Raw genomic sequence first — 27407 nt, forward strand, 5'->3', positions numbered from 1 at the left:
TGTGGTTGAGAAGTTGTTAGGTGTTTCTGGCAGTGAATAAGTTGTTGAGAAATATCAAGTTATTTCTGATAGTGAATAAATTGCTGATGGGTTTGTGAGTAGAGTTACTGTATTAAAAAATATTTTTGTTGACAACTATTTTGTTAATGAAAACAAGATGATCAAATGTTGAAACTTTTTTGTTAGTGAAAACGAGATGGTAAAATGCATTAAGTTTTTAGTATTTTTTGTTCAGGGTGGTTCAAGGGACACCAAAAAAAACACCCCAATTCTCAATCTCATAGTTTCCGATCAAATTTTTAGGACCCAAACCGTTTAATGTGTGCAAAATGTGAATTTAAGTGTGCCCGCGATAAATTAGCAAAAAAAATGACCGGAAAAAGCTTGATTTGAGCAGTTTTTATTTAAACCGTTCAATAAAAAACTGTTCGGATCAAGCCCTTCCCGGCCATTTTTTTTGCTGATATCTCGTGGATACCTTTAAAATCACGTTCTGATCACATTGAGCGGCTCGGATCATCAAAATTTGATCGGAAACAATGAGGTGTTTTTTTAGGTTTTTTTTGGATGTCCCCGGAATCGCCCCATTTTTTGTTAGTGGAAATACCTCATTAGTTTCCATTTTGACTTAGATTTTTCACGGTTCTAGATAGAATTTGATTGGCATTGGAATATTTCTCTTTTCCTTTTGGGATTAGAAGAAACATCTTGCTTCAAATCAATAATCTATTGTATGTCTGAGTATACTCATGATTTTCTTGCATAGATTTGAGGTTATTACAAATCATACATAAATGAATGTGAATATCTAGGGTAAAATGTGTCTATAAATTTTTTTTTGACTGATAATGGGGTAACTCTTAACCAAATTGTTCCTGTGAAATGTTTTCAAAATTCATTTAGTAGTTGGGCTATTGCTTTAGTTGTGCAAACCTTTTTAATTTATCGAATTTGTCAAAAACAAAATATAATGGCATGAAAAAGTCACATTCAAGCACGTTAATGATCATCTACAACATTTTTTTTTAAGTTAGGGCTCTTACGTCATCTTTGGATCTTAGATTTATAGAAATACAAAAGTTGACGAAAATCTAGTTATCACAAAACAAAAATGCGTGATGGCTATCTCAATCTTCGTAATTTATAATCCAATAATTGCAAGCAAGGACAATTTAAACAAATACTACAAGTATCACTAGCATATGTTTTTAAAAGTCAAATATTAGTAAAATTTTATAGGCGTTATAACTTACCTTTCAAATGGTATTTTTTCTTCAAATTTAACATATAAATAACCTATTCTAAACACTAATCCAACTGTAAAAAATATAATCTGGTATTCAAGGGATCTATCAGATGATACCATTAAGATACCAAAATATAAAAAAATGATATACCAACTTCATTCAAAATGTGAACTGGAGTTCACTGTAAAATCTTATTTCTTAATTATAAAGTAGATAACGAAGTATATTATTGGGAATAAAATTTAATGTGCTTGTTGTTCGTGCTCTAACTAATTTATTCTTGCAAAAAAATTGGAGTAGTAGACCAGGCCAAAAGTATTACTTTATACTACTGCCCGTTCCATGATATCTTCTTAAAAAAATAAGTATTTATTTCACATTTTCAAACTTAAAAATAATGTAAATGAAAAATAATATTTTAATTTTTTATCATTTAAAATATTTCAATAAAATTTATCAAATAAGATCCATATTATTAGAAAAATTATTTGTATAATATAATATTTTTGATTTTGAAATTACCTTTTTAAAAAATACGAGTTTTTACTTAAAATGAGTTGTGGCCCCGGGAAAAAAAAGAAGAAGAAGAAGATAGGAGAAAGTGGTGACATGTGTAGACGCAAATTAACGAAGTGAAAATTGGGGTTTTTTTATAAGAGGCGGTGGGGACCCACTAAACAGTTTATTTTGGCAGCCTGCTTTGTCGTCTCTCTCGCCTCCGTCCACCACCGTCGTTCCTTTGCGTTTGACTCCACGCCTCTCTCTCTCTCTCTCTCTCTCTCTCTCTCTCCCCCCTTCTCTTATCCTTCACGCCATCGCCCTCTCTCTCTCTCTCTCTCTCTCTCTCTCTCTATCCTTCGAATATATTGATGTCCTCCTGCGTGTCTCTGAGCCTTCTGTTTTGATTTCAGAAGTGTCTCCTCTTGTTCAGAGCTCAAAAACGAGGAATCAAAAGACACTTTGTAGTTAAAACCCACAAACAAAGACCCCCACCCCACCCCACCCCCTCTGTGTACTCTTTCGTCACTTTGATGCGCTGTTATTATGACTAGTCAAAGACTAATCTTTCTGAAGATCTCTGTTGTTTGTTTCTGAGGTTTCCAAAGGAAGCTCCGCTTGAAATCTCGTGGTGGGCAGCAGTGGTCTGTCATTATGGCCGGTAGTAATGAGATCAACGTCAATGAATCCAAGGTGCGACCTCTTCTCTTCATTCTTATCTACTTTACATCTCTAGGTTTTTATTTCGCCCCCCCAAAAAAGTAATTTTTTTTTCAGTTTCTTAGGGTTAATTAGGTATTGTATGTTGATTTTGTTGCTGATTTGGCTTGATTCTTCTCCTCCTTTTCACATTTGCTTTTTGGGTTTTGCGTCTTGTATGACTGAAACTCGATTTTCAAGAAATCAAAAGCTATTTTGGGGGGAAAAAATTGGATTTTTTTCTCAGATTTGAAGCATTAGTGGCTTAGTTTCGTAATCCCCTGTTCATACTTATCAATTTGATTTGTTTCCGGCACACCCACAAAATCTTGTTTATTCTTCTTCTTCTGGGTCTTGAAGATTGTTCAAAACCTCCTTCCACTAGTATTTTCTGGATAATTAACGGGCTTCTCATGTAGTCGTGTAAATCTCTGTTTTTTTTTTTTTTTTTTTGCTTTTCGTTTTTGCAGATTGTTGTTCCAAAAATAGGGATACCTGGTACTTTTATGTGGGTGTTGATTGTTTAGAATATTGTCTTATTATTGCCAAAAATAGGGATACCTAGTATTCTCTGTTTAATTAACGAAACTCTCATGTATTCATGTGTAAATCTCTCTGTTCTCTTTTGTTTTTTTTTTTTGTGTTTTCTTTTTTCAGAAAGTGGTTCCGCTGAACACATGGATCCTGATATCAAACTTCAAGCTAGCATACAACATGCTCCGCCACCCGGACGGCACGTTCAACCGTGACCTAAACGAATTCCTCGACAGAAAAGTCACCGCCAACACGATCCCGGTCGACGGCGTCTACTCCTTCGATGTCGTCGACCGGGCCACCTCCCTCCTCAACCGCGTCTACCGCCCCTCCCCGGAAAACCCCTCCCAATACGGCGTCGTCGACCTCGAAACCCCCCTCAGCACCACCCAAATAGTCCCCGTCATCATCTTCTTCCATGGTGGTAGTTTCGTCCATTCCTCCGCCAACAGCGCGATATACGATACATTCTGCCGCCGCCTCGTTAACCACTGCAAGGCGGTGGTAGTTTCGGTGAACTACCGTAGAGCGCCTGAGCATCGGTACCCGTGCGCTTACGAGGATGGGTGGACCGCTCTGAAGTGGGTCCACTCGAGACCCTGGCTTCGGAGCAGTAAAGATTCTAAAGCGTATGTTTATTTGGCGGGCGATAGTTCTGGAGGAAATATCGCCCACCATGTGGCTGTTAAAGCGGCTGAATCAGGCGTTGAGGTGTTGGGGAATATACTACTACATGCATTTTTCGGGGGACAGGAGAGGACCGAATCGGAGATGAAGTTGGATAGGAAATATTTCGTCACGATTGAGGACCGGGATTGGTACTGGCGGGCTTATTTACCCGAAGGAGAGGATAGGGATCACCCGGCTTGTAACCCGTTTGGGCCGAGAGCGAATGGTAGTATTGATGGGCTATGTTTTCCGAAAAGTCTGGTTGTGGTGGCCGGTTTTGATCTGCTTCAGGATTGGCAATTGGGGTATGTTGAAGGGTTGAAGAAGGCGGGGCATGAGGTGAATCTGTTGTTTTTGGAAAAGGCGACGATCGGGTTCTATTTCTTGCCAAACAACGAGCATTTCTACTCCCTGATGGAGGAGATAAACAACTTCGTGAATGATCCTAATAGTAACTGTTAATAGATTTGTGAGTAGCTCTTTAACTTCATTACAGGCCAAAAATGAAAAAACCCCCCCAAATACGTTACCAAAAAGGTTGACACTTCACTTGGGTTCTTTTTTCCTTCCCCCCTTTTGCAGTGGCTGTGTGTAGTTATATGTAGTATAGGATTTGTGTAGTAGTTCTTCGTCATCGTCTATCGTCGTCGTCTACGTGTTGTTAAGATGTTTTCTGTGAAGAAATTTAGTAGCTTAGCTTTCTCGGTGCGAAAGGGTATTTTTTGCATATGAGGGGGCTAAGTCCATTTAGTTCGGCAGATTGTTACTACATTCATGGGATTTTAGCAGAAATACTGATGAATTTCAAGCTTTACCCTGTCGAGCCTTCGGCCTGGAGGGAGGAGGTGTAGAGTACAATTGGGGGTAAAGTTTAGTGGGTGGGTTTTCATTTGGCTACTAGTACAGAAGCTAATTTCAGAAGATGAACTGGGATATATGTTCCATGATATGCTTCCTGTGAAGCTTTGTATTGTTATACTTGTGTTCTGGTAATATATAAAGATTTTGTTTGTTGGTCAATCTCTTGTTATATGTGTTTGTTCCTTCCTTTCTAATCATGGAACTGGTGGTTTGTTGCTTAATTTTGTTCTTCTCACTTGAATGTTTCAACTTTGGCTTTGGACATGTCACATACTTGGATCTTTTGTTTTTGGAGGAATTGTTAGGGAGGAAAGAAGAGGATTGGAATTTTTTGTCCGCACAAGGGTGGGTCTACGGTGGGTTGGATTGAACCAGCATAGCTTCAGTTGAAAAAAAAAAAACACCATCATAGCCCTTGCAGTCAACTAAAGAGTGGGTCTACGGTGGGTTGGATTGAACCAGCATAGCTTCAGTTGAAAAAACAAAAACACCATCATAGCCCTCGCAGTCAACTAAAGAACGCATTCGATCTAAAATAAATGTTCGGATTTTAGTCGTAGTTGACTCGGGTGGAGAAAGAAGAGGAATGAAATTGATAAGATTTGAGTACCTTTTTTGGAAATGATATCCACACTTCTTGTTTTACCATCCACACCTCTTTTTTTGTCATTATCCACATGAATTTACTATTTTGTCTTTGGATATATGAAAAAGTGAATTGAAAAAGGCAAGAAAATAAATTCATATGAATAAGAACAAAAGAATGAATGTAAATGATAAAAAAATGAGTGTGGATATGAACTTCCTTCAATTCTTTTCCCTCTCCAAGTGTTAATGATAGCTTCCTCTTTCAGCAAAAGGAAAAAGGTGGTTCCCTTACGGTTTGGACTGGCTACCATTCGAGAAGTCTTTGTCTCATTCTAATACGAGTGGTAGTTGTTTGCTTATTTTCCAATTTTGAAGCTCTCAAACTGATGGAATGAATTCGTATCAATAGACCAATGGATATAAATAGAAAATCAATTTCCCTGGTGTTTGGAAATTCAAGTTCCAAAAGATGTTTCTTGCTTGTTACTATGGGGATACGATTTGAGCAGTGACACATAGGTCCACGACATACATTGATTCGGATACAGATGTGCACGGAGTCGTTTGATGCAGGCGGGACTCGCACGTATCGATAGCAATTTACCAACGATTTTGCGATTCCCATTTGAAGGGGCTCTCTCTGGGCTTGAGATTATATCATCATTACTCTGTTCTTTTTCCCACAATTCCCCTGTAGATTTTCTATTATGTTCTTCTTGTTTCACCACTTATAGCTATAGCTGGTTCTGTTTCCTTTTTTCTTTTTCTTGAGGGAGAGGGTGTAAATTGGTTTCACAAAGTTGTGAAACCTTTCGCCATCCACCTAAAGGGCATCACAAATTTAACGAAATAATGATTGGATTCCGGGTCCAAATCATGGATTTCGCAATCCCTTAGCGACGTTTGATCTGACTAATTCTCTATCAGCTTCTTAATTTTTTCCCGTTTGGGGACACGGAATTTGTTTGGAGTTTGGGAAAAATAGTGAACAAAACAGGGGCCCTTTTGTCTTTGTTTTCAAGAAAGGAGACCCATCAACCAGTTGTTGGGACTCTTGGAACTACTATCATCATGGACCACTTCGACAGACCCACAAAGGCCACAAGCACAGAAAAACCCTCTCATTTTCATCTCGGAAATGATCATTCGGGGCGCCAATATCCGGATACAAACGTGTTTGTAATTATCCGATACGCGTAATTTCACGTATATTATGCAGGATCCACGTGTATCGAATGCAAATAGACAGACTATGTCCGAACATCTTATATGTAGCACTAACTCATTTTTATTTTTAAGTTGTTGGGAGTTTGGGAACTGCTACCATCATGGACCACTTTGAGAGACCCACAAAGGCCACAAGCACAAAAACACCCTCTTATTTTCATCTCGGAAAATGATCATTCGGGCTCGCGTCAATGCTAAGATACAAGCGTCTTTAGTAATCATCCGATGCACGCAGGTTTCACGTACGTTATGCGGGACCCATGCACGTCGACGTCGAATGCAAACAGACACACGTCTATGTCCTCACATCTGTATATGTAGCACAACTCGTTCTTATTTTTAAGTCGTTGGGATTGAGAGAGAGAAATGCGCCACTACGGTTGTAAAAACAGCTAAGCTTGGAAAAGGACATCATAACCTGTTTAAATTGACTTTTTCTAGGTCTTCTGCTTACAATAAAAACATGCGCGCCTTTTTTATTTGCACCTGTCAAATCCCATTTTAGCTTTTTCTTGGATTTATTAAATTTTATCAAAACTTTGTTTCTTGCTTACTGGGTCGACGTCGTCGTTTTGTGAGGCGTCATTAGCAGAATTAGCTGGTTTTGGATTAGTGGTTGATGGTATTTGTTCTTCCATTACGACAAGATGAGGTCATTGTCACCCCCAACTTGCACATTTGTTTACATTAATCGGGGATTATCCCCTGATTTGGTTGGTACTAATCTGTTTCGTCGTCACTCTTATTAACTGTTTACACCTCTTTTTAATCGGGGATTATCCCCTGATTTTGTTGGTATTTGTTCTTCCTGCGTTCACATTTTGATTTTCTTCTGAGCGATTTGGGTTAGACAGGTGATAATTAGTTGAAATCCTACTCATGATCCGGTTAACTTGTACATCTGTCAAGATTAAAGATTGTTCTCTTAAATTAAACAATCATTTAATTTTATTCGTTGGTTTTCTTTAAATACGTGTTGTTAATCTTCTGCCCTAGCTCTTTTCGGATCCGAGGCGTGTGCTGCAATCCGAGCCGTCGGATTGTGCATCCAACGGCTCAGATTTTATCTTGGCAACAGACTATCGAGATCCGTTCATTGCTGAAATGAGATCCGAGCCGTCAGACGCACGATCCGACGGCTTGGATCGTGCATAATGCCCATGCTGTGCACAAGTTCACAACATGCTCCCCAATTGCCTTTTTGCTAGTATCATAAAGCTGATTTAAATCCCATTGTAGTAGGAGTATATAACATTGTCGTACCAGAATAAGAACCGCAAATAACAAATCATCATTTGCAATAATGGGTTCAAGTCAATTCTCCATAAAAACAATCGCTATTATTAGGCCACATTGTTATATAGATGTATTTCTCCATGGTCGTTGATTATCACATCATTTAGGTCTCATTCACTCACAATCAGTAAGCCTTGGCAAAACGAATTCTAGTGGTTTAAATGAGGTTTTCTCGTAGGTTCCGCCTTATATTCAAAAAGAAAGCTAACATCTCACCTCCGTGCACGAGCTTTTATGTCTCGCTTGTTCCACTTTATATCCAAAAAAGAAAGCTAATGTCTCACTTCTGTGCACGAGCTTTTATGTCTCGCTTTTTCGGGAATATGAGCTGGAACAAATGATGATAGTCTCTTATATTGGGAGTTCACAAAAAAAAATAATAATAAAAAGTCACGCAGAATTATAAAAGACAGTATAAATTAATTAAGTTGGATTTTCAGCAGTGTATTTTACATCTTTATGTTTTTAGTTTTACATTTTGGGTCAACCAATTCTTTTGTTATAATAAATGTGTTATTCAAAACCCAAATTGGGTATAGTACCTTTTTTTTGAATGACGAAGAAAATTTCATTAATTATAAAATATGACACTATGAATATCAATGGTCACCCGATCGGACTGCACTAATTTAAAATACATGTGTTTTGATCGCATCATTAACGACTTCAATGGAATTATATTTTTGCATACACATTAATCTTCTCAGTGAAACCTTCAAATTAAATGGCTCAAAACATCAACATTAAGGGTGCAAGGCCATAATGCAAAATTGCACCTTGCCGCTGGCTAGCCAACTCAAAAATACCTAACATCAACCTCAAGGGTTGGTAGAGTGAGAGAGCATGATAACAAGAAATTGGCTTATTTTCCAAAACTCGTTGGTTCACCTCTCATTGTTGGGAAAAATTGGTTCGGCTCTCGCTGGTAGATACCGTCATTGCTGCTTCTCTGGAAAAAGAAGTTCACCACCCGTGGGCCTTCTACCTCCACGCGGCATTGCTCCGTCAGGCGCCGCCCGGAGTTCTGTTCGATTGTTAACTCGATGGCTAGCCCGGACACCCGTTTATTAGAAGGGGAAAAAAAATAAAATTTACTCACTAGGAAACTTCTTCCCCTGTGGGGTGAGGTGTCAGGTGAAATGAACCTTATTTTGGTGAATGCATTCAATTTGGCACCATGTGCGCCCCACAGAGGCCGGTCGGTTGCCCCCGTAAAGCATGAAAACCATGTACAGTTAAAAGGAACTGCTGGTCTACAGTAGCTCCTACTTTTAACTCCCATCAAAACCCATAAAATATAGTAGTCCAAATCATGTCAAGACAAAGCAAAATGCTTCAAAATAAAGTCTCAATTTACAGTATAAATCTAGAACAAGATTTGTGTCGTTAATGGTTTCCTTTGATTGTTGTCTCTCCGGGTTAAAGATTCTCACTTTCTTTGATCGGATCGGATCGGATCGGATCTCGTTTATCTTAACGTTTATGCTTACGATATTAATACTATATTGATTCTCGAAAAAGAGAGTTCGATTTTTTTCTGAACAAATATGATTTGAGTATGAAATCATTGACGTCGCCAAACAAACACCCGCAATGTTACGTGACTCACAAGTGGTACAATTAAGCTGTAACTTTTGGATTGGGGCCATGAACGGAGTAACCTTTTTGGGTTGGGTTGAGTTTCTACGATCACAACGTGTTTGATATCTGAATTTGGCATTACGACCAATTCATGGTTTGAGTTGTATTGTGGGTTGTCGTGGGTTTTTTTCTTCCGAAAAGGAAGTAGAGCACAAAAAACCGGGTACTCAAATGAGTACTCAAGAAATGGGTCCCCAAAATTATTCTCACTTATTAAGGGAGAGATCGAAGAAGCCTATAGCTGTTGTGTGAATCTTGTGATGGAATTCCATGATTGTAAGACAGGGAAGGAACGTGGATTTCGCTTTTTCGATCTTTCCTTGAATACATACGAAGTGATATTTGCATGCTCTGGACAAAATTGTGTCTGGATGAATATCCTAAAGTTGCGTATATAGGTTTTTTCTTCGTAACTTATGCCATGATTTCCCATGCCCCAACCCATGTGGGAGAGAAATAAACTACTAGGAGTTACTAAGGCCTTGTTCGTTTTAGGGTCTAAAAAATTATGGACACGCAATTTTCAATAAATTTTCTCTATCTGTCTCTCTCCACTCATTACTCTCGAAAATCTCCCTCTAAATCCAAACCGAACAGGGCCTAAGAAATTGTGGAAATGTTAAGTATGTTTGTCTAGAAACGAGTACATGACGAAAATTTAAGAGGGAAAAAAATTAAGCTTGAAATAAAAATGCCCCAATATGTATGTCCAGAAACCATTTTCCTTTTTTTTGGTTTGGCCAAAGGTTTCAAATGTCCCTTGATGCACATTTCACAATTATAGAAAAGAATTTTGCCAAATACACGGCATAATTCTTTTACATGTAAAATTGGTCATTTAACTGGAGGGGTTCAACCACTATTTGCATTGAGGTACGAGGTTTTTTTGTTGTTGATAGGGAGGTACGAGTTAAGAGTAACGGAACAAAATGCATGACGTACCCACCGATATCCAATCAAATCTATTTTTGCAGACGTGTTCTTTGTTGTGAGTTCTACAAACGAACAGGCCCGATCATAAACTGTGAAACCGGGAAGGACATATAAATATGAAAATTCGGAAGAGACGAGATATGGAAGGAGTTGATTTCTGATGCCATTGAACCCTTCTCCACACTCCATCCGAATACCAAGGTTCTTTGTGAATCTGGTCATCACCAGTAATAGAGGTGTCAAACGTGCGTGTCGTGCCGTGCCATTCAACTTCCGTGTCAATTGTGCTTCGTACCGTGCCGTGTCGTGCCCGTTTACTTAAATTGTGTTGTGTCATGCCGTGCCATTTTCAATCACGTAGGCAAGAACAAAAACTAGAAACAACATGCACATGTACTTTGACCGACCCATTATACATACTGACATACATGCATCTGTGAGCAATGGATTTGTCAAAAGATCCAAAGCCTTTTAGAATACTGAGTCAACAATCATGTTCAAACAAAAAAGAAAAGTCAACAATCACAAAACCAGCAGACAGCATTTATTTGATAATCATATCGAATTCTTTTAATCATTTCCCTTAAAAGCCGCATTTGCAGCAATTGATTAGGGTATTTGACCCTGAGTCAAGAAAATAAAAGCAGAAACAGCTTAGCAGAACCATTTGTTGGATAACAGGATTAACCCAAAAACCAGGATTAACAGTTTCCAAAAGACATGAATGGACAGTACATATTGCTGATACGAAGAATACCCCGCTGAAAATTTGTACATCACCTTAAATTACAGGTACAGTAGTCGCGAGAACCAATCTGCATATCTTCCATGGCTTCCGGCTGACAATCCAATGATTGTGCTTCAAACATAATCCGCGTAAAATTGCCTTCTGAATTCCGACTGCCAAAATTGTTATTGATAGATGGCTTGAATAGTGCAATTCTTGCGGTTGTTACGTTCACTGCTTAACCAAAAAATGTACATCATCTAAAACTCCTGAATTGAGGATTGATTCTCCATGAAGTCGATTTTATTCACGTTGTGCGTATTTAGCGTACTGGTTCACCAGAAAAATATAGCGATTTCCGTTATATGCGGTAAATCACACCTCTACCGACTGCATCAAGAATCACATGTAAAGCTAAGATAAAACTAAACCTACTAATATGGGTCAAAGACTAAAACACCAGTGTTAATCATCTAGGCTCCGTTCCGTTGTCGGGAATATTGTGTGGGAAATTGGTTCCCATGAAAAGTGAAGTGAGGGGTGAAGTAAAGGAAAATGAAATTTATTTTAGACAAGAAATCTTACACAAAAACAACAATTCCTTCATTTTGGCAAGACCTATTCTACAGGAAAGTGTTTCCTAATGGAAAAGTTGGAGACGTGGATCCTATAACTTTCCTAGTAACTTAACACACAAAAAGTTACGGGAAAGTTGATTTCCTCATCCTTTTCGTGCAACTGAACGGGGCCCTACAGTGTGAAGGCATAGAAGCAGAACTTGTCGTATAGTCTATTAACATCGTATCCACAAGGCATTCACAGTGCAAATACAAGTGTTATACGAAAGGCGCAATTTATTCAGGTTTCAGATATAATCAGATGCAGATCCTAGAACATCTCAACCAACTTCCACAAGCTTCAGTAGCTAACTAGCTATCACAAGATCTAGAAGGGAGTGGGGAAGATGGAGACAAAAGGAGGGGGGAAAAGGAGATTCTGGTAAAAGGATGAGAAGAAAATGTGAAACCCCACACATAGCAATGCCATATAACTAACTCCTTCTCTCCTCACACCCAGAATTTTTCATGTTGAAGAAAAAAGAAGAATAGCAACATGGCAACAAAAAAAAAAAAAAAAAAGAACACGGAGCAAGAAAGGAGCACCTTTAAGTATGTTTAAAGAGCTGCCCTATGTAGACAAATGCTAAAAAATACAAGCCTTGGTGAGAACTCTAGTCAGTTGCCAATACCAAGTGCTTGTCCAGAAGATCCCATAAAAGAGACAATCCTCCACTACAGAAATAGGTGGGGAATACCTTCCGTGAGAACTATATACGATCACTTCTTGCTTTATGATTGTCAAAAATCAATTACTTCAATGGCTTATTCTATCAGTTCCAACTAAATACTCTTTCCTTTATACATCAATCTCAGCCAATTTCAATGATCAATCAATCTCTCTCTTCTGGTATGATTTTCTCTTACGGGCTGAAACCAATGAACTCACACATATTTCAGAAACTATATCGTTATCGTTAACCACACATACTGCGTTAAAGCAAGGTCAATCAAAGTGCGATTACGTATGAACATCTACATAGTCAGTCACATCTCTTCTCCAGTAAATACATTTAAGGCAGGGAAGGTCTACATACTTGCATCTAACATGATAACAAGGCACCGAATCGGAAGAGAGTATGTGCTGAACGTGTACAAAAGTGTATGCTGTCATACTTGTGTCCAATGCAAACCATGACATTTAAGCTAAGTGCATGAAGTATGAACATATAACACGGCATCAGTCATCGACCCAAAAGATATAAGGTGTAGCAGAATGGAGTCAATGGACAGTTTGGTGAACTCTCTAACAGTAAGTGTGAAAGACATAAAGATATATTATCGAAGAGAAGTGTAACTAGCTGGAATAATTAATTTGAGAAAGAGAAGCTTACCAACAAACTAGATGAACCTCTACTTCATCCTCCAGATAGGGGGAACCATTGCAATTGCTCAGTACTCCTTCAACTGGTCCAGCACATAAATGCTCTCCTAGAAGGTGCACTATGAAGGAAAGGCATCCAAACTAATTTCATACCCACGCTTGTACATCGTTCCTATCACCTGCTCAGCTTTATGCTTTTGACCACATATTAAGTAGGCATTATACAATATCCAGTGTGTTTTCCTCGTGCGCTCCATATTGAAGTTCTCCATCACATCAAGTACTCTCTCCATTTCTGCAAGGCGTTTCTGTGATGCATACATGACCATCTGACAGTGGTACAAGGACCTACAGATTCTCCACCCAGCACACTCTGCACGCTTTACGAATTTCGCAAGCTTGTCCACTTCATTGCATCGAAAATAACTTGTAATGATACATCGCATAAGACCAACCGTTGCCACAGAGGTATTATGCTGAAATGCCACATTGATGGACTTCTCCATCTTCTCTAACAAATCTTCTTGTGCATAAACTCGGATTAATAACACATTCAACCAAGGCCTATATTCCTTTTTTGAAATGAACCTCAGTAAATCTTCAATCTTTTCAACTCTATTCTTGTCAGAACTCCCACAATATGCATGTACCATAGCTCTGATTAATGGGATTTCATTCTGATTAACATGATGCTTCACCAACTTATACATCTCTTCCATCTTTTCCAAATTCAAAGAATTAGCATACCCTCGAAGCATAAGCAGGTATGTTTTAAGACTGGGCTTGACAGAACCCGCCTTCAAAATTCTGAAAGTCCTCTCCATACTATCCCACATCCAAGCAGTTATGTATCCAGCAATTAAATTATTATAGGTACTCACATTGGGAGACAGATTTAAATCCTCAATCTCGCGAAAGGTTGTCTCCATGTGAGCTACCAGCATCAACCGACCAAAGACTGAAATAAGTATGTTATATGTAGCAATTGTTGGGCAACAATTTGCATCCCTCTTTAAATCTAGAAACAACTGCTGGCATTTCTTTGCAAAACCATTAGACATATAGGCACCCATAAGTGCATTATACGTAGAGGTTGTCTTAATTTGCCTGTTAGCAGCCTCCTTAAAAAGTTCAAGTGCAAGATCAACATTGTTCGTTCTACCAGCAACTGTAATACCGTGGGCATACTCGTCCGATGTCATTGGGATGCCACAATGTTCCTGTTTCCGTCTCCAATTAAGAACCTGAGGAACGAAAAACCAAGTTTGGCATGACCAAGGGGTAAAAATTCTTCTTCTCCAGGAATCTGAATCTAATGCCTCAAAGAAAAAATGATCCATAAAAAAACCTGTCCAACCATTAATGGGACCTAAAATCAGCAATGGGCCGAAAACCGAATCCCAAATTATCACCATGGAAACCCTTTTAACCAAGAATTTAAGCTTGACAAGGAGCCAAACATTGTTAGTTCCTAAGTGCGAGTCTTGAGTTTGGTAAGAAAATAATAAAACAAATCAAATGGCATATGAAGGTCTCCCTTGGGGCTAATCCAGTATAAATACAGAAACGCAATTCGCATATCTGATCACAAATTTTCACTCAATTGTCAATCTAAAAACACTTACTATGGTACTCATAGGAACATAAAAGCTAACAGCATTATCAGAACATACTTCAACTCCATACCTGTTTGGCATTTATCAAAATCAGTAAAAACCTAAGACCCCTCCAGATTCCATGAGCAATATAAGCAGTTGGTAGAACATAGCAAATCCAATTATCTAAAGGATGCTCCAAGACAAAACATATGTGAGACAAAATACCTCAACATATCTACAAATAATATAAGCAGATAAGAGCTTCTCGGACTGCACGCTACATAGATTGCTATGGCTAATTTTAGCACGAAGTCCCTTTTTTTCTTCTTCAATGGTGAAGTAAAACACATGCAATATTTACTAGCATCCATATTTAGCCATGCAAGTCCATTTGTTTCTACTCTTTCACAATGGGAATCTCATATAGCACTCAGATATGGCATCTTGTCAAAAAAAAAAAAAATATTGTGGAAGAAAATATCAATTGCATCAGCGCATCAAAGTCGTTAAAAAACAAGCATTTTGATACTAGGCATTCCTATAATATAGCAACAGGAAGTCATTTAGCTATTAAAACGTGAACACCACACAAAAAACAAGCCCTCAATTATCATCTAGATGAAAGAAAAATTTTGCTAACAACCGCCCACTAGCTGGTGATTACTGAGCTTACAAAAAGATTCAAACTTCATTGCACAAGTCACGTACTCAATACAAGTTCAACCATTCCTATCATATTTTGGGACAATTTTTAACTTTTAAGACCATCTCGAGCCCATACTCTATTTTAAACTCAGAACAAATATCTGAGTCAAATCTCCTAAATCTGACTCCAGTCCTTTTTTTCTTTTTACAACCAGGTGTCCTGGCCAACTCACTCCATTCCTTGACTCAAACCCATATGAAAGTGAGTTTTACTCAAATTTGTATGCAAATCAAAGGACACTCAAATTTTGACGGTCATTTTCTCCCTCTTAAATACAACCATGCCATTAATGAACCTCACTCAAATTTATGTTTAGATTTGAACTTGCCCATTGGAATGCTTCACACTAAATGAAGATTTTATTCAAATTTTGATTAAAAAAATTAAGGGCTGGAGATGGTCCATAGACAACCGCCCACTAGCTGGTTATTAATGAGCTTACAAAAAAATGCCAAACTTCATTGCGCAAGTCACGTACTCAATACAAGTTCAACCATTCCTCTACACTTCCTACATATTTCGGGACAATTTTCGAACTTAACAAAACAAAACAATTACGACGCTAAGAATAATACCTCAATGCCTAATGTAGGCGAAGAACGCAACTGTTTCAGCAGTTGAACCAAAGTCGATCCATCGGAATCACTCAGGAACAAAGAACCACCTTTATCTTCCAATACTCTTACAATCTCGTCTCTATCGTCGTTTTTTCTAAGTAATTCATCTTTCAGTTGTGAAACCTCCATGTAAAGTTCGCTTGGCTTGGTAGCGGTGCGACTACTTCTGTGGGCGAACAAATTGACGATGCTTTGGTACGAGTTTGTGGTATTGGCGGAGGGGGTGGTTGTTAGGGTTTTGGGGTTTGGTGGGAACCTTTGGAGGTGGAGGAACAGCTCTGATTGTGCTGCGTCTGATATCTTCCACAGTCGTTTCAACATTCTTTTGTAGTACCAGCTCTAGCATACCTCGTGTTAGGGTTTTGGAAGGGTTTATCAAATCGAATGAATGCGATGACAGATGAGAAGATGAAACAGAGAGAATCGGCGCCGGGGGGGGGGGGGGGGCGGGAGGGCGACAGCGGCGTCTAACTGCCGAGAATGTCCAGTGTTTGAGCAAAGGGGTTGGTCGTTGCGGTCGAAATCGGGGTTTTGCTGTGCAATACAGAGGTGCTGCTGGTACAGATATGAAATTTGTACCAGCGTGTACAAAGCCCTTTTTGGTCCGGTTTTAAGTCTTAAAAAATGATCAGAATTGCTTATTTTGTTTAAAATATTTTGTTTACGGCTCTTACGAAAAATAAATTCAATCTGATAATGGTCAATGCATCTACCAAATATTCAACTTTGTCCTAGAATTCAAGCTTAAATTCTAAAGCAAAGTTTGGATGCTTAGTAAATGTTCTTACTGATACTGAATTGAACTTATTATTTTTTGTAAGGATCATAAAAAAATATTTTAAACAAAATGCGTAACTCCGATCATTATTTTAAAATTCAAAATGGGCCCTAAAAGAAATTTATACGCACTGGTACACACATAAAATCTGTACCTTTAGACTTGCTGTTTGCCATAATTGTGCAATTTTCAATTATGGGTTTTTGCTTTTCCTAAAAAAAAAAATACTTATGGTTTTTGGAGGCTTGGAGCTAAGTTCGGAATCTATTGTGTCAAAATGCATTCCTAAAAATAAACTGGAAAAAGCAGAATTCAAAAATAATCTCTAAGTGTAGATTTAATAAAAAATCTACTTTACACATATTATCCAAATATTTTTACGGATAATCATTTTAGGGTAAATTATAGTTAACCCCCTCAAACTATGTCTCGGGGACACTTTACCCCCTCAAAGTTTTATTTTTGGCACTTAACCACCTCAAACTAATGGAAATACAATTTCCGTTAGCATTCTGTTACAAATTGGATGGGAAATGGCACATGTAACTCACATGCCCTCTCATTTAAATTTGAGAGACACTATTGCCCTTCATCTTGACATAGTGTCTCTCTCTCTCTCTCTCTCTCTCTCTCTCTCTCTCTCTCTCTCTCTCTCTCTCTCTTTTGATCTCGAGACAGCGACAACAAAGAACATCCCCAAACCTCCTTACCCCAAAATCCAGCCAAATCAATCACCGCCGCCTGGCTCTACCACCACCATGGCAGACCTCATCGGCAACCCCATCGATGCCCACCCCACAACTCTCTCACTCCACCTTAACTTCGTAGCTACTGCTCCCCCCTCCTCCCAACACACACAAACACACACACAGAAAAGAGATCAAATCATGAGAACCAGCAACCATCGGATCATCATCGGCGTCTCCATCATGGTCGTCTCCCTTGCCAGCTTCACAAGCGCGCGCTATTGCAACACCTTCCTCATCGACGCCCTTTTCTGTTCAATCAGTCCTCCTCCCTCCTTCGACTCAACGCCTATGTGGGGTTGTCGATTAACGCTCCATTGAGATAGATCTATGAAACCACGGTGGTCGTTGCCTTCGTCGCCGACATAGATTTCAGTCTTCTTTTGGGTTTGCTAAGTTTCACTTCGGTGAAGCAGTGGTGGTGGCTGGATGAAGGTGGTTTGGGTTTGTTTGGTTGTGCAAATTATGGTGGCTGATTGTTGGCAAAAGTTGGACAAGAAATCCAACTAAAAAACACAAACAGATTGGTCGTCGTTTGTAAAGCTGACTCCGGTGTCGGCACGGTTGTTAGAGGCCGGAGAAGAACCTACGTATCTGCCTTTCTGGCCTTCTCCTTTATTGGACTAGAAATTCATTTTGTTGTTCTGTTGTATGAAACCAAGCGAGATTCCTTTTCTAGCTGCTAAGAAAATGTAGGAAAGGGGGAAGAAATACAAAGTAGTGATAGAAATTTGGAAAGCAAATGGGTTTTGATCCGTTTGGTAAGCGTTTTCAATTGAGGGCAAAATGGTAACTTACATCCTCTCCGTTACGGAAGTTGACGGTTTTGCAATTTCATTAGTTTGAGGTGGTTAAATGCCAAAAAAAAAACTTTGAGGGGGTAAAGTGTTCCCGAGACATAGTTTGAGGGGGTTAACTATAATTTACCCATCATTTTAATATGAACACATGTAATCTGTCTGGGTAGCGGCTATCATTGAACAAAAATCCTTAAACGGTTGGTAGCGAAAGCATGACAAGCTGATTGCTTGTCACGAGGCAAGGCAATGCATGGCACAGCTCTACCGAACATAAACTAGATTTCCTCGGCCGTTTGCCTTCAGTTCATCGTGCTTTCACGTCCCATGGGTAATGCTTGAAAAGAACATAAAAAACGGCACGCTCTTTTGACCAGTCTAGCCTTATCACCGGGCAAGGCAATGCATGACACAAATCTACCGAGCAAAAACTAGATTCTTCCACAATTCAAAATGTAAAAATTAGTTGATTTAAAAAAAAAATATTAACATGTATACCTGATGACGTTTTATAGATGGTATATCCAGTGTACCATAGTTTTCTCCTCAAATTAAACTCTCTTTGTTTCCCCACTATTGGGGTTATTCATAAGAAACCACTTGCCAAAATTGACTAAAGCTAAGGTAAAAGATATTTTTGTTCGTTTTCATAAAAAAAATTTATCCTTGACGATTGTCATGCTTGTTAGCATCAACGTACCTCCTAACCATTTGTTCTTCGAGTTTTGCGAATGTTGTGACTTTCCAATTTAGGGAAGAAAATGAATGTATAGTAATTATAATCCAAAGAAAGAGGTTTGAGTACTTGTCCATTCATTTATTATTATTAGGGTGAATTTCTCTTTTTTTCACTTTTGTTTGTTTTGTTAAATTTCTGTGAATTATCGATTTGCCGACGAAAAAAAACACAAAATTGATAAGAATTAGCAAAAACTAAAACACAAAATTCACATAGATTAATCGGAATTAATTAATCAAACTTTTAGCCTAAAAACCAACCTACCCAGCAAAATGTGAAACACGAGGCAAGTAATTAAGCTAACGTGTTCTTCTACAGACGAGCGAGTGAAGTGAACGAGCCAAGCGCACACCACCACGCTCATTCAACTTCCTTCACAAAAACCACAAGACGATCATTGGAGTCTTCCGGATCAACTCCATTCACACAATCCAATTCCTCACATATCCTTCAAATATTCCCTTTTTCATCTAATCCCACTGTGAAGTTTCCTGGATCTTTATCGGTCTCTGGCAGCCGCAGCACCGAAGGAGGTGAGTCACATACGAGTAACCCAGTTTCCCCACGTATATGTGAGAGGGGTGTGGCTGGTGTGCCACACCGATGTGCCTCTGGCATTTTTGTTTTCATTTTGTTTCTGATTTGGGATCTCATTTTTCTTCACTATATACGATTATTTTTACTCCAAAATCCACTCGGATTTGACTTACTGTGTCTGTCTACGGATGATTTAACTATACTTTACTGGTGGGTTTCGACTTAATGTTGGTGTATTGTTCTCAATTGGGTTCAAGAAGTTTTGGATTGGGGTTCAGGTTTAAGAGTCAGATTTCTGCAGGAAATGAGCTGGTTTTCATTACGTTTTGGTGATCAAGTGAGCTGATTCTTGCATATAAAAGTGTTGATATATAGTTAGTATTGACGTTTGTTGGACAATAGCGTACCAAGAAAAGATGTTTTGTTTGGGTTTATCGGTGAATATCTGCTGAGTTTTAGGTAATGTAGAACTGGGTGGTCATAGTTGTAGGATTTTGATGGGAGGGACGTGAAGAACTCCATCCCTGGATTCCTGATTTTTGTCTCTATTAGTATACCAATGCTCCAAAGTTTTTTTTTTTTTTGAGAACAAGAAGTAAAAAGGAAGAAGCAATAATAGACAATCAGGCTGCAGCTTTTCAGAATATCTATGGAAGAAGGAAAACAGTCAGTTTTGGGAGAGATGAAAGGGTCCAATCTATCTATCATAGGAAGTATAATAAAGGGAAATTGAAAAAGATGAAAAAAAGTAGTATATTGATGTGGGAGGAGAACTCCGAAGATTTATTTTGAGAACAAAGTAAAAAGGAAGAAGAAACAATAGACAATCAGATTCAGGAGAGATGAAAGGGTCCAATCTATCTAATTTAGGAAGGTTGTAAAGGAAAATGAAGGAAAAAAAAGAAAAGAATACGGACATTTAGTGTTATGCATGTAGACATATATATGTATACCGACTTATCCGGAGAAGGGACACTATGATTGCCAGCTGAGGTGAATCGATGAAAAAATAAAAGGTGGGGATATTGCCGAAGCAACTTCCATATTCAAACACATAACGAGATTGAAGGCATTTAGACAATGCATTCTTTGATGAATATCTAAGTTTATTCTGAGAATTGTCTCATCTCCTTTGCAGGATTTAAAAGGGTCACTTTGTACTAACCCAATTGGAGATAATTTGAGAGCTCTACTGTGTTTGATGACAATGCCAAACAGATTTTCAGATTTGGTTCTCCGCTAAAAATGTACTTTATCTCCCGTGAGGCTTCCATTAACAGCATGGGTTATTCAATGAGTAGGTTGAATATAGATTCTGAACAATTATGCGACAGTGACAATACCACTTCTGAAGCTGATGGCAGCCTTAGGCCGCAGAAGCCATTCAATTCTCTTGACCATGAATTTGCTCAGTCGACAAAGCTCAAATCAGCGCCCCATGAGCATCTGAGCCAGGTCCTGCCGGGTAAACGGGAGCGTAATGTTTCGACAGTTAAGATGTTGGCGGGACGAGAAGGTAATTATTCGGGAAGAGGGAGGTTCTCAACATCAGACTGCCGTCATGTTCTAAGTAGATATTTGCCCGTAAATGCTCCTTCTGTTGTAGACCAGATGCCAACCAGGGCTTATGTTTCTCAGTTTTCAGCAGATGGTTCCCTTTTTGTTGCGGGGTTTCAGGTATAATCTATTGAATTGAAATTGGGTCTCAGAAATTCAGAATATAATGCCTCTTTTACGTCCACGTCAAGTTTGTCTGGCCTTCTGATGTTTTCTCTGGAGAAGGGAGCCTATAATTTATTATGTCATTTGGTTTCTATATACGCTCACCTAACTGGGCTAAATTTTTGTTGTTGCATGTATTTCAGGTTGTAATTTAGCTGATGTTTTTATGCTTTGGAGCTCTTGTTGACTTTGTTTTCTTACATATCATGCATCTTTAGCTGAAGGATTATTGTGATATGTGGATCGTTATACTTCTGATGTAGTTATCAGTTTATCTATTTGGTGTTTTTCGATACAGGGAAGCAACATTAGAATATATAATGTGGATAAAGGTTGGGAAGTTCAGAAGAATATTCTTGCGAAAAGTTTACGATGGACAATTACCGATACATCCCTTTCCGCGGATCAACGCTATCTGGTTAGTTCTCAGCTACAGTGTAATTTCCCCCACTCCCAAATAGATCTATGAAGTAAAAGGTGGTCCCTTTTTTTTGGAAGATACCGTCATTGGTAATCTCCCTTAAAAAGTTTCATCTGAAGATGGTCCCGATTCCACACTTTATGGTTGGAGGTATCTGGTGAATCCATCTGAAGAAATAGCTCCCGTCCTCTCACAAGTCTTGGTATTTTTAGAGGTTGGGTTGAGACAAGTGCAGTGCTGAAGTTTACATACTGGTGTCTCGGTAAACCAGCAAAAATAACAAGTTGACCAAATTCCTTTCCGTTGAGTTGATGGTCATTCATTGGCAACTCTGAGGCTTATCATATGTTTGGTTTCGGTTTCTCTCCCTTTGGAGAAATGTCATACTATATGTTGATTTGGATGTCATTATTGCAGGTTTATGCCAGCATGTCACCAATAGTCCATATTGTTAATATTGGATCCGCTGCAACAGAGTCTCTTGCAAATATCACGGTACTTAGTACAAAACTTTTTCAATTTGGTTCACTTCTTCTAATTCTCTTTGAATTTTGTGTACCTCCCTGCATCTGGATTCCGCACAATGGGTATTTTGTCATTTGGCTTCATTGTGTATCGACTTTTTTCACTTCCTCTTCATCTTACTTACCTAGAACATTAGAATTTGAAAGAAGAAATTGTTAGGACAAATTAACAGTTTTTCGATGGAAGTTTGTTCTCTGAACTTTGGATGACATTAATGATTGCTTAATATTTGGAGCCCATCTATTATTCAGGAGATTCATGATGTTTTGGATCTTTCTGCTGATGACGATGGAGGATATTCCTTCGGAATATTTTCTGTGAAATTTTCAACTGATGGGCGAGAACTTGTTGCTGGTAGCAGTGATGAGGCAATATATGTTTATGACCTTGAAGCAAATAAACTCGCGCTTCGTATCTCGGCACACACAGTAAGTATACTACTACGATGAACATGGTAAAGATACTATTACACATTTTGATGGTTGCTATATGTTTGTTCGTGCTGCAGTCTGATGTTAATACCGTGTGTTTTGCCGATGAAAGCGGTCATCTTATTTATTCTGGGAGTGATGATAATCTCTGTAAGGTAAATCCTTTATACTCACTTTTGCCTGGTCGATCGAAAATTTGTGTACTTACTCTTTCTTGGTCTTTTGTTTCACTGATTGAAGCAATAAGGGTCACTGTGTAACCTACAAAATGATTCAAAGGATCATAAGAAGTGACTCAACAGAGAATAGAAAGTGATTTCAGTTAGCGGTGAAATGCTTTAGGAAAAATGGATGTACAAGTTCCATGAAAACATGTTATAGAGACTTAGGTCTGAACTATTCAAAGGAGTACTAATACCTGGAAAGTTTATCTGCTGAATTTTGAGACAAACCAATATTTTTCCCATGCAATAAAATATATATCGCAACTTCCCAAAGATCCCTAATCTATGGGCATGATGAGCTGGGTCCTTTGTTTTGTTTTGCAAAACAAACTTGTCACTTTGTGCTTGGAGATCAATTTGTTTATCCACGCCATTTTTGGTTGAATGAGTCAGTTCTGTTCCTTCTTACTAACAAGGTTGAAGTAGGGATTTCGTGGAGTTATGTTACAACTCGAAGGTAATGAACATGGCTCGTGTTGTGAAAGTGGCTTGTAAACCTTTTTGAAATGGTAATAGACAGCTTGAACTCAGGAGTCAGGGTGATGAAATTGAGTTGAGCTAGGAGTAGATGGTGGTGGTAGCGATAAATGGCTACATGATAGTGTACTTGTCATCTATCTTGGTGTTGAATTTTAAAGTGACTTCTCGATCAGTAATAAAATTTCCAATACTTATGTAGTGATCAAGGTTGTTTAAAGATTTTATGGCTTAATTGATGAAGGGTTCTGTGTTAACTTTTTACTGGTATAGGTGTGGGACAGGCGCTGCTTTAAAGCAAACGGAAAGCCAGCAGGGAATCTTATGGGACACCTAGAAGGGATAACATTTCTTGACAGCCGTGGAGATGGTCGTTATTTCATTTCAAATAGTAAAGATCAGACCATTAAACTTTGGGATATCCGGAAGATGTCCTCTAATGCTAATTGGTATGCTAATTTCCAGGCTTCCCATATATCTCTTGAATTTTATCTTTAAGAATGACTTGACTTCAATCATTTGATTCGGATCCTGAGAGTATTATTTGGAATGAGTAATGAGGAGGAAACCTACGTAACCATCCATAAGTCCTAAGATTGCAGCTGCTTCTAATCGGCAGTTAGGGGCTTAGCAAAAAATTAGTGGATTATGGCTGCTGGTTGACGACATCTAAACTGAAGCATTAGAGGTGTGGGCTATGCTACATGGATCCTTCATTTTGGCTCAAGTACCCGTGTCGATGTGTCCGACACCTGTATCCTTTTGGACACTTGGATCCTCTAATTGTTAATATTCTTACAGAAAAGGAATATCAAATTAGCTAGAAAAGCGATATTTCGAGTATTTCACATAGACAGGAAATAGGAAAATAGCAAAAACATAATTTTCTTAACCTTTTTTTGTTTAAATACATTTGTAAACATAGTTTATAGGTACATAATCTTGGAAAATTATGCAATATATAATACAAACAAGAGTTCAGGACGTGTCCCCGTACCCGTACCCAAGTTGGGGACACATATCCACGTATCCTCAGATTTAAGTTTAGGAAGGTCCGACAGTTGGATATGCACTCGCACCCGAGTCCATGTAACATAGGGTGCGGGCCTCTTAGAAAAGAGTGAAGTCTAGTGTTTGTTTTCTCAGAAAGCCTATTGTTGCTAGCTGGCTAGAAGTCATGTCTATGTTTGTTATCTGCCAAATCTTTTGGCTGTTGAAGCAATTTTAATCATTTACACCACGTGACATTTGATCAGAAATTGGCTTGTTTAAGCCACGGGTGAAGCAAATATACAAGAAAAACATCCCGTTCATATGATCCCACCAGAGATTGCAGACTGTTTTTGTGAATGGTCCAGAGATTCCAGAACCATTTTTTAATGGGATGGTTAATGTCCTCTCTGATTTTGTGTCATAGTCACAAAAAATGTACGATGTCTTGAAATAGCTTGAGGAAGGACACTTCTGTTCTATTTTGCCTCTGCTTTGAAGAGCTTGAGGTGAAGAGATTTAAGTTGGGGGATGGGTATAGCCCATCAGGTTGACCAAGTATCTAGGATGGTCATTCTATGTTATTTTCCTTGAAAAGTACAATTTCTGCAATAAAAATGTAAATTGGATTTTCGTGTTCCTCTATTTTTCTTTTCCAAAGAATTTTTGAAAGCTGCTTGCTAACAATCTATACTGAATCCATGACGTAGGAAGGAAAATAAAATCCATTAACTGGGCGCATTGAGTACTTGAGTTATTTTTACCTCTGTTCTAACGGCCGCCTAGGCGCTTGGAGGTACCCTGCCGCCACGCCAATACCCCTTGGCGTTTGATTTGGCGCCCAGGGAGGTTTGGCGGCCGCCTAGGCGGCCTTGGCGGTCATGGCGGTCTCGGCGATTTGGCGCCCAGGGAGGTTTGGCGGTCGCCTAGGCGGCCTTGGCGGTCTTGGCGGGCCTTGGCGGCATCATCGACGTCTTTGGAGGCCTTTGGTGGCCTTAAATGTATAGTATTAAACTAATGTAGATCAAGTTTTGGAAGGGTATGGAGGAGAAGAGTTAAAGAAAGGAGATGAACTTTTAACTTGGCATTAGGGATCTCCGATCTCGTTTATTTCTACTTATTGTCTTATTCAACTTATTTGCTAGTTGCTACTACTTAATTTCATTTGGGTTTGTACATTAAACTTTGCATTATGGTTATGTAGAACTTTGAACTTATATTATGGATACATAGAATATAGTTTGACTGGATAATGGTTTGTTAAAAAAAAAAAAAAACGCCGAATTGCTTGGCGCCGCTTAGGCGGCTTGGCGCTTGGAGGTGGGTCTCCGCCCTACTAGCGCCAAGCGCCATTTAGAACATTGATTTTTACCACATCCAACGATCTTATACCTCTAGGACATTTAATGATCACAACCATTGTGGAAGTAATCTCCAGAATTTGGTTGATGCATATAATAATTTGGTTTGGGCATGTGTACAACCCAACCTTATTTGTGAAATAGTTGTTTACTCGAAGTCAGCATGAATATACAAATGAAATGAATTTTACAATGGTCTACTAATGAACTGGGTCTGGTTTTGCCAAATTGGTTGTGCTGATTCTATGACATTGCCAAATTGAGTACCTGTGGAAGAGCTAACGGGAACTTGGTGGTACATTTTTCCTTTGCTTCAGCAATCCCGGGTTTAGGAACTACGAATGGGATTACAGATGGATGGAGTACCCACCCCAAGCAAGAAGTTTGAAACACCCATGCGATCAATCATTAGCTACTTACAAGGGTCACCAAGTGTTGCGCACTCTCATTCGTTGTTACTTCTCGCCCGTGTATAGGTAACAGCCATCTATTTTTAAAATCTCTCTCATCATCAACTGCTGCTTTCATTCTCCAATTATGAACTCTGTTGTCAAGTTAGCTCAGTCACTAATTAATATGACAATCAGAAACTCAAATGACTTGAATACATTTTCTTGAATGTTTTTGCAGCACTGGTCAGAAGTACATCTACACTGGATCTCATGATTCCTGTGTTTACGTTTATGATGTGGTGAGTAATATTGTCCATATGCTTTTTGCAATAGTTATCCATATGCATTGTGTCATCGAATCTCCAATGGGTAGCCAAATGCTTTGCCAAAGCTATAACTTTGTTGCTTCTATTCAAAATTTCTACTCCATCGGGTAGCTAAGCCCGTTGCCAAAATATAGGGTAGCTAAATCTTGATCTAAATTGGCATGATCCTTGCTCAAGCCAACACACCCCACAACCCCCCCCTCCTCAATGCGGTTTTCATTTGTGTGGTGATTATATCATGAAGGTGAGTGGTGCTCAAGTGGCGAGACTGGAGTACCATAGATTGACGGTAAGGGATTGCAGTTGGCACCCGCAATACCCAATCCTTGTTAGCTCTTCTTGGGATGGAGACATTGCGAAATGGGAATTTCCTGGGACCGGTGAAGCGCCTGCTCCTTTGATCAAGAAGAAGAATAGGAGGAGTCAGTATGACTGAGGGATTAAGTCCTTTCATTATTGTGATGTGCGGTCAGATGTGAGGAATTGTGTGAGGTCTACAGGATACATAAAATGTTACTCCATGTAATATGACTCAATAAGGAAGCATTACAATTGTGTGACGTACTTTACTCTTCAATTTGATTGTACATAGACAAGTCACTACCGTTAGCGTGAAATTGGTACTCATTTGTAATATCTCTCTCTCTCTCTCTCTCTTGAAAGTGTATTCCCCGAATCATAGTTTATGTTTCATTTGTTGTAGGATCAACTTAATTTCTCACCAGGATAATTTACTCGTCGAGCTCTATAAGAAAAACGTTGGGAACTTTTTTGGGCTCGGTCATGTCCGGGCCCTAGCTCCCCAACTGAAAACATGCTCAAACACTATTCCATGTTTTTCCCCAACTTACGTATTACTTATTTATACTTCCTCCGAAATGAAATCGCTCGCATTTTTTAGCGCGTGTTATCAGTAGCAACTTAAAGACTTTTTGAAGCAGCCTCGGAATTTTTTTTTTGATGACAGATGAAAATGGGCTAATGGCTGAGCCGGTTGAAAAAAATTACCGGGGATGTTTTGGAACACCACCGAATGGTGCCTTAGCACCCTTCTCCACCACATATTTCTACGACATACAGCAGTAAGTCCATGGAACCCACAACTGTTTGGTAACGTTGCTTGCCTTTGAATTCTTACCAGAAAATGTAAAAAAAAAAG

At 38.9% G+C, this 27407-nt stretch overlaps 3 protein-coding genes across 9 annotated transcripts; 2 read left to right on the plus strand and 1 right to left on the minus strand.

Annotated features, from left to right (window-relative positions):
• Positions 1-1936: 1936 nt before the first annotated feature.
• On the plus strand, positions 1937-4667 carry LOC131313460 (gibberellin receptor GID1B-like). The gene is made up of 2 exons (XM_058341776.1): positions 1937-2438; positions 3102-4667. The coding sequence occupies exons 1-2, from the start codon at positions 2400-2402 to the stop codon at positions 4107-4109; spliced, it is 1047 nt and encodes a 348-aa protein (XP_058197759.1). The 5' UTR covers positions 1937-2399; the 3' UTR covers positions 4110-4667.
• A 6069-nt stretch (positions 4668-10736) lies between these two features.
• On the minus strand, positions 10737-16360 carry LOC131313715 (pentatricopeptide repeat-containing protein At2g30780-like). 6 transcript variants are annotated; one of them, XR_009196278.1, is made up of 3 exons: positions 15741-16322; positions 12872-14105; positions 10737-11154 (listed from the first exon to the last, which is right to left on the minus strand). XR_009196278.1 is itself a non-coding variant. In XM_058342175.1 (2 exons), the coding sequence occupies exons 1-2, from the start codon at positions 16101-16103 to the stop codon at positions 12981-12983; spliced, it is 1488 nt and encodes a 495-aa protein (XP_058198158.1). In that variant the 5' UTR covers positions 16104-16360; the 3' UTR covers positions 10737-12980. The 6 variants fall into 6 exon arrangements, 1 of the variants encoding a protein (XP_058198158.1); XR_009196281.1 differs by having other exon boundaries at positions 10737-11189; XR_009196280.1 differs by having other exon boundaries at positions 10737-11250.
• Positions 16361-19128: 2768 nt separating this feature from the next.
• On the plus strand, positions 19129-26884 carry LOC131313324 (LEC14B protein). 2 transcript variants are annotated; one of them, XM_058341578.1, is made up of 10 exons: positions 19129-19375; positions 20518-21056; positions 21400-21519; positions 21940-22017; positions 22299-22475; positions 22556-22633; positions 23453-23628; positions 25848-26006; positions 26161-26221; positions 26493-26884. In XM_058341578.1, exons 2-10 carry the CDS (start codon positions 20625-20627, stop codon positions 26682-26684), a joined length of 1473 nt encoding a protein of 490 aa, XP_058197561.1. In that variant the 5' UTR covers positions 19129-19375; positions 20518-20624; the 3' UTR covers positions 26685-26884. The 2 variants fall into 2 exon arrangements, with proteins under 2 accessions (XP_058197561.1, XP_058197562.1); XM_058341579.1 differs by lacking the exon at positions 19129-19375 and adding an exon at positions 19564-19753.
• Positions 26885-27407: the final 523 nt, after the last annotated feature.

Source organism: Rhododendron vialii, chromosome 13a (genome assembly GCF_030253575.1).
Source record: "Rhododendron vialii isolate Sample 1 chromosome 13a, ASM3025357v1".
Taxonomy (NCBI): Eukaryota; Viridiplantae; Streptophyta; class Magnoliopsida; order Ericales; family Ericaceae; genus Rhododendron; species Rhododendron vialii.

Excerpts from the sequence above, each read along its gene's own strand:
- LOC131313460 (XM_058341776.1), top strand. The coding sequence starts at position 2,400 with ATGGCCGGTAGTAATGAGATCAACGTCAATGAATCCAAG. Across the intron at positions 2,439-3,101 it reads TCAACGTCAATGAATCCAAG|AAAGTGGTTCCGCTGAACAC; the intron begins GTGCGACCTCTT and ends TTCTTTTTTCAG.
- LOC131313715 (XM_058342175.1), bottom strand. The coding sequence starts at position 16,103 with ATGTTGAAACGACTGTGGAAGATATCAGACGCAGCACAATCAGAGCTG. Across the intron at positions 14,106-15,740 it reads CGCCTACATTAGGCATTGAG|GTTCTTAATTGGAGACGGAA; the intron begins GTATTATTCTTA and ends TTCGTTCCTCAG.
- LOC131313324 (XM_058341578.1), top strand. The coding sequence starts at position 20,625 with ATGTACTTTATCTCCCGTGAGGCTTCCATTAACAGCATGGGTTATTCA. Across the intron at positions 21,520-21,939 it reads CCGCGGATCAACGCTATCTG|GTTTATGCCAGCATGTCACC; the intron begins GTTAGTTCTCAG and ends TCATTATTGCAG. Across the intron at positions 23,629-25,847 it reads ATGTCCTCTAATGCTAATTG|CAATCCCGGGTTTAGGAACT; the intron begins GTATGCTAATTT and ends CCTTTGCTTCAG.